At 38.8% G+C, this 7,043-nt stretch overlaps 1 protein-coding gene across 1 annotated transcript; it reads left to right on the top strand.

The window, feature by feature from the left end:
* Positions 1 to 1,593: 1,593 nt before the first annotated feature.
* LOC104094786 (probable pectate lyase 4) lies at positions 1,594 to 7,043 on the top strand. Its single transcript, XM_009600783.4, has 5 exons — positions 1,594 to 1,987; positions 4,165 to 4,516; positions 4,595 to 4,805; positions 4,943 to 5,011; positions 6,635 to 7,043. The coding sequence occupies exons 1-5, from the start codon at positions 1,747 to 1,749 to the stop codon at positions 6,851 to 6,853; spliced, it is 1,092 nt and encodes a 363-aa protein (XP_009599078.1). The 5' UTR covers positions 1,594 to 1,746; the 3' UTR covers positions 6,854 to 7,043.

Here is a 7,043-nt window from a genome sequence, read left to right as displayed (position 1 = left end):
GACAGGCCCTCGAGTCTAAGGGTTTCAAGTTGAGCAGGGCTAAGACGGAATACCTAGAGTGCAAGTTCAGCGTCGAGCCGACGGAAGAGGGAGTGGACATGAGGCTTGAATCACAAGTCATCCCCAAGAGGGGCAGTTTCAAGTACCTTGGGTCAGTGATACATGAGGATGGTGAGATTAACGAGGATGTCACACACCATATAAGGGTGAGGTGGATGAAGTAGAGGTTAGCGTCTAGAGTCCTGTGTGACAAAAAAATGTCACTGATACGCAAAGGTAAGTTCTATAGAGCGGTGGTTAGACCGGCCATGTTGTATGGGGTTGAGTGTTGGCCAGTTATGAACTCACATATCCAGAAGATGAAAGTAACAGAAATGAGGATGTTGAGGTGGATGTGCGGGCACACTAAGATGAATAAGATAAGGAATGAAGATATTCGGGAGAAGATGGATATGGCCCCATGGATGACAAGTTGTGGGAAACAAGGCTTAGATGGTTCGGGCACGTTCAGAGGAGAAGCCCAAATGCCCCGGTAAGGAGATGTGAGGTGCTGGCTTTGGCGGGTACGAGGAGAGGTAGGGGGAGGCCTAAGAAGTATTAGGGAGAGGTGATCAGACAAGACATGGTGTGGAAAGAAGACATGGCCCTAGACAGGAAGTTGTGGAGGTCGAGCATTAAGGTTGTAGATTAGGGGGTAGTTGTGCATATTTCTACGGTGCTCCAAAGTGAGGCTAGTGTGTTAGGATTTAGTCTTAGACTACTAGTGGTTAATATTGAGTTCACACCACTCTTTCGTTTCTCTTAGTGCCGGGCTTTATCTAATGGTTATTGTTTCGCTTTTCATCTATTTACTGATTCTTGTGATGCTATTATTTTTTTCTATGGTTTATTGATGGTACTGATCTATTATCTCTTTTCGTCGTCTTTTCGTCTTCTTAAGTCGAGAGTCTATCTGAAACAACCTCTCTATCCCTCAGGGTAGGGGTAAAGTTCCGGACCCCACACTACCCTTCTCAGACCCCACTAGTAGAATTTTACTAGTTGTTGCTGTTGTTGTTGTTGTATTATCTTTGATAATTATTTTTGTTTTCTTATCAATAATATACGCATAGTTTATATGGCAAGTCCCATATTGTTTTAATACCAAATACAAGGTAAAATAACACACATGCTAGAAATATATGTAGTAGTATTAGAGGCGGATGCACACTATAGTTTGAGGGGTCATCGGCACCTGAAAATTTAGACAAAAAATTCCATATATACTTACGCATGTTTTCAAGAAATAGTTAGATATCAGTATAGGCCCCCATATTTTATATTGAATGTGATAGTGCTCCCGATATCGCCAATCCTAGGTCCGCCTCTTGAATGTTAATTTTTGTCTTTAAATTATTCTTATTTAGTTAATGATTTCTTAATCATAATCTTCCATTTATTCTGAATAAGTTGTGGTTTTGATTTTAATTTATAAGAAATCTTTCAAAATAAAATCTTCATCTCTTTAAAATAGAATACACCATTTAATTAATTATTTATTTACCTCATATTTAAGTACTACTATATATCAGTTCAACTTTTTTGCTTAGAATCATTCTAATCTAAGATTTTTGATTAGAGAAAAAAGTGTCGGCAGGTTTCAGTTTCAAGAGTCATAGATAGAGACAACAAAGAAGTGATACAATTTAATGCCAGGTTTCAATTTTTGGCGTTAAGCTTCAAAGAAATCAATACTGGAGTTACTAAATGGGGAACCACCATACCCGTTACAAACACCACCATCACCATCAACAAGAAACCTCATTTCCTGTTCCTCCAATACCCACAGCTCAATCCCAGAAAACAGTGAGTACCCAAATGGGTTTGGTTTTGCCTTATGGTCAAGTTGACTCTAGCTTGTGTGGTCTAGCTGGTCAAGCTGAAGGCTTTGGTGCTTCTTCCATTGGTGGTCGTGATGGTCATATTTATCAAGTTATGAATCTCAATGGTTAGCTGGCTTTTCTTATCTTTCTTTCTAGTTGATGAAGTTAATTTTTTGTGTCTTCAATAATTTACGGGTTAAAATTGTTTGTTGTGATAAGTTATACTACTTATGGTAAAACGTCATCCTGATGCACAAAGCATCGCGCGTTCACGCAAGATCCCAGGAATGGCCGCACCCCAAGAGTTGTGACGTAGACAGCCTCTAATGCAAGCATTAGTGGCTGTTTAAACGGCTTGAACCGTGACCGATAGGTCACACGGAGACCCTCCAAGGCTGCCCTTCAAGTTATACTACTATAGTATCTTGAAAATTTTGAACTTTTTTTTTTTGTTGGGGAGGACATAGTTTTTCTTTCTTATTGGAGAATATAGGGAAATGTGTTTGATTTTGGAATTGATGTTGTTCTTTAAGTAGTTTTGCGGGTAGAAATACCGGCAGAGATAAAAATACTACTTCCTCCGTTCCAGTTTATGTGAACCTATTTACTTTTTGGTTCGTTCCAAAAAGAATGACCCCTTTTTAAATTTGGAAATAATTTTGATTAAACTTATAATTCTACCCTTAATGAGAAGCTTTTATAATCACACAAATACTCTGGGCCCCTTTTTGACTTGTTTAGAATCACAAATTCCAGAAGTCTTCATTTTTTCTTAAACTCTGTGCTCAGTCAAACAGGTTCACATAAATTGGAACGGAGGGAGTAGATGATTTATTCCTATCTATCCAAGAATTGGTGGATAGTGTTATCCCTTACCTATGCTGGTGGGAGGTAGCAGGTACCCCGTAAAAGTAGTTGTCACTTTAATCGCACCCCTTTTTCACCCCCTGCAAAATATTACTATGTTATGGTGTAGTCGAGGTGCGCGCAAGCTGGCGTCGACACCACGGTTATTAAAAAAGGCTAGTTTGGCTGGCGTCGACACCACGGTTATTAATTAGTTGTGATTGGCTATTCGAATGCTCATTAACCATTCTGCTCTATTCATGTCGGCTTCAACCTAATGCTGAATAATTTTACGTTTAAGACTACTTTAAGGAAAATCAGGTTACTATATATTTCACACTTCTCCTGAATAGTTGTTTATGCCTTATTACTGGACAGAATTCATACAAGGTCCTTCCTTTTCTTTTGATCCATTAGTTTTCCCATCTGTGGTACTGTCTGAATTTTAGGTTGTACTATATGTTGAATGTTTGCTGAGCTCACTGTCATCATTAAGCATTGGTGAAAAACTAATAAGAGGATTATTGCAAGTTGGAGAGCACTCCATTGGCAAGTTAGCAGTATTACCATTCTACTTGATACCCTGTTATGGTTAACTAATATCACTATCCTTGCACGTGGTCAATTGAATTTCTCATTCTTATACCAGTTCTACAAAAAATAGATAATGGATATGGCGAAAGCTTTTGGCTTTCCCTTTGTTTAGTATGGTGTGTATCAGGATGGTGTGCCGTTCATGATCAGAAACTTCCTGTAGGTTCATATCATGTTTTTAGACTTGTGGCCCGATTACTTGAGACCTGCTCGTAGCCTTTTTTAAAAAATAAAAAATAAAATCAGCTACCAGCATTATCGCCTGGTTCTGAACATGAGACAGCTCCTCCCTGATTATGCTCTTGACTTTTTTATCTTTCATGTTTTCCGTCCCACATCCTGCTCTTCTACAACCTCCTGCTACTACCATTGTGCCACTAGTCACAAAAAATGTGTTACATTTAAGTCAAATTTCAATGAAATTAGTTTAGGTAGAGGATCTCTCAAGAATGCTCTGAAGTTGCTCAGAGAACGAAAAATTGACAAGTTTCTTGAGCATAGAGGGGGGAGGCAATGGTGTAAGATGATTTAATACCATGGCCGGGGTGGTGAGGGGGGAATGGAGTTCCTCTTTCCCCGGGAAGGGGAGGTGGTACAGGGGGCGAGTACGATCAGAGGAAGCATTGATGTTTCAGTTGTTTATTATTTGTTACCCTTATTTTATTATTTTAACTTACATAAGGTGCGAGCTAGGATTCCATTTAAGGTTTATTAAGGGAATGGGATGGAATATAATAAGTCCAGACAGAATAAGATAACAGGGTTGGAGCATTCTTGGTGTAGATTCAACATAGTGTGACTATCTTTGTTGTTCGTTTTCGTTGATAATTCTATGAGATTTATATTTTGAATATTATTGTAGATGACGGGCCAGGATCACTTCGTGATGGATGTCGTAAAAAAGAACCTCTATGGATCGTCTTTGAAGTTTCAGGGACCATTGAGCTCCGATCTTATTTGAGTGTGTCGTCTTACAAAACTATTGATGGGCGAGGCCAAAGAATCAAAATCACAGGGAAAGGTTTGAGGTTGAAAGAGTGTGAACATGTGATCATCTGCAATATAGAGTTTGAGGGAGGCAGAGGACCCGATGTTGACGCCATTCAGATTAAACCAAAGTCAAGGCATATTTGGATAGACCGTTGTAGCCTTAGCGACTATGACGATGGTTTAATTGACATCACAAGGGAGAGCACAGATATTACTGTTTCTAGGTCAGCTGAACGTGCTTTATCATATATATCTTGTTATGACATCTATTTTTGGATCTTGAACTTTGTTGTTGCGACCAGGTGTCACTTTTCAAAGCATGATAAGACCATGCTTATTGGAGCAGATCCTTCTAATTGTACCGACAGATGTATGCGGGTCACCATTCACCACTGCTTTTTTGATGGAACTAGACAGCGGCATCCTCGTGTTAGATTTGGCAAAGTACATTTGTACAACAACTACACCAGGAACTGGGGAATTTATGCTGTTTGCGCAAGTGTAGAATCACAGGTAGTACCGCTTTTAGCAGCTTTTTCCTCTCTTTTCTATCTCTCCTCTTATTGAAGGTTGGGAAAGTAGGGTTATGTAAATTCAGTAATATCTGTCCTTGCTATTGTTGTTGATAACTTAAATATCTCTCATGTCAGATATATTCCCAATGCAACATATATGAAGCTGGACAAAAAAAGGTGGCATTTAAATATCTCACAGAGAAGGTAAATCTACTACGTAATACTTATTTTATTTTGCAACCAAAAACCATGTGATAAATCATCTACTGTTTTCTTTTATGCAAAAGTTTTCCAATTCCTTCTCTTAGAAAGCAACTTGGATTGCACAGTAGACTTGAGCAGCCTTAACCTTTAAACTTGACGGGTCCAAAAGTTAGCAGAAAATTTTATGATGATCCTTCTTCCTGAAGTCCTAACCGTTGTACTGCAGTAGTACAATCTTATGTGTAAGCAGCTTTTTGCCTTGGTACTTTTTCCGCCTTAGTACTAGATCTTAGGGCCTAAAAAAGGGAAATGAGGGTGAAAATCAGAAGGGGAAAAATGTCGTTCTTTACTGTCATGAGGAAATTCCAGGATGCGGCATTGGTAAAGATATCCTCTCTTGCCTGTGCTTTTATTGGTAACAGCCTCTCATTTTCATCAAGGGGATACTAAATGAATAAAATGGATTACCTTATCAGGGGAGAAGGGACGCTTACAATGTTATATATCAGAAAAAAATTTGTTAAATCATCAGATTTGGTCGTGCTTCTTATATCTCTTTATTCTTTTACTTAATTTCTTATATTATTTTTTTGGGAGAGCTCAAAATAAATTTCTCCCCCACTTTTCTCCTTCATCCCTGCTTCTTCTGCAGTGGAGTTCCATGCTTATGGTTGCTCGTCAAATTTGAAAAAGTCAAAGAAATTGTTGTAAGTTGAGCAAATCCAAACATTGAGCTCATTTTATACCCTTTTCTTGTCAGACTTAACAAGTGAACCGGTGTAATTGAGGGATCTATGTAACATAACATAGTTCGAATCAATTGCATGTCCTTGTCAAACACATTTTCTGCTGGCCTTTCCATTTAAGAAAATTAGTGATCAAGCTGGATGAAGTTATTTTGTGGAGCTGAAAGCTTCCAATTCCCTATCAATCTCCCTTTAGTTGTGTTTTCCGTAATTCTGCAGTTTTACTAGCAAGTTTCGATTGATTGAACACCCCTCCTTGCATTTGCTGATAAATGCATCCTAACTTCAAAATCCAGAATCAGACATTCAAAATCAAAAATAACTGGTGGAGCCCAACCATCCCCCCCCCCCCCCCCCAAAAAAAAAAAAAAAAAAAACCTCCACACACACACACACAAAAAACAAAAGAAAAATGGAAAAGAGAGAGGCTCCAAACCTCAAGATATGGCCCACGGCTTTTGGTGGTTATCCAGTCTCTATCAGCCAGATGTATAGAGCGCCGCCATTTAGGTCCTTGAATAGGTGCCTAGTGCGTATACTCTTCTCAGAATTATTAATGAAAATGAAAGTCATGTAGGAGAACAAAGTGAAAAAGTTCACGGCATTTTTAAGGACTCTGTCTAAAGTAGGAATTCTCTTCTCAGAATTATTAATGAAAACGAAAGTCATGTAGAAGACAAAAGTGAAAAAGCTCACATCCTTTTTAAGAACTTTGTCGAAGGCGCTTTTTGTCGCATGACAACTTATGATAGTTAGACCAAAGTTTGACATTTCCTTTTGCTTGTGTACCATCAGTTTTTCTATCGCTACCACAATGATCTATGGAGTTGAACTAGTCTCTTCCACTGCCTAATTGGCTTTTTATTTCATCCTACAGGCAGCTGACAAAGAGGAAGGATGCACTGGTAGCATTAAATCTGAAGATGACTTGTTTGTCTCTGGAACTCAGGCTGGTTTGTTGTCTACTTGCAGCAAAAGTAACATCTTCAATCCATCCGACTTCTACCGACACTGGACTGTAGAACATCCGAGTGATGCTCTCAAACACTACCTTCAACACTGTACAGGATGGCAGAGTATCCCGCGGCCAAATTGATTAGCCTATCTCCTGTTAGAATGACGTAAATGAACCGAGACATTTACTTAAATGTGTGTGCATTATATGCGTGAATGCGAGACGCTTTGTGCACCGAGCTGCCCTTTTTTTGTGTGCATATATTACATAAAGGTCATAATGTGTGTGCATATATTGCTTCAAGGTCATTTATTCTTGTTTATTGTTGCTA

The sequence above is a fragment of the Nicotiana tomentosiformis genome, chromosome 7, assembly GCF_000390325.3.
Source record: "Nicotiana tomentosiformis chromosome 7, ASM39032v3, whole genome shotgun sequence".
In the NCBI taxonomy this organism is placed as follows: Eukaryota; Viridiplantae; Streptophyta; class Magnoliopsida; order Solanales; family Solanaceae; genus Nicotiana; species Nicotiana tomentosiformis.
The sequence above is the reverse complement of the archived record's forward strand: the minus strand, read 5'-3'. Positions and strand labels throughout refer to the sequence as shown.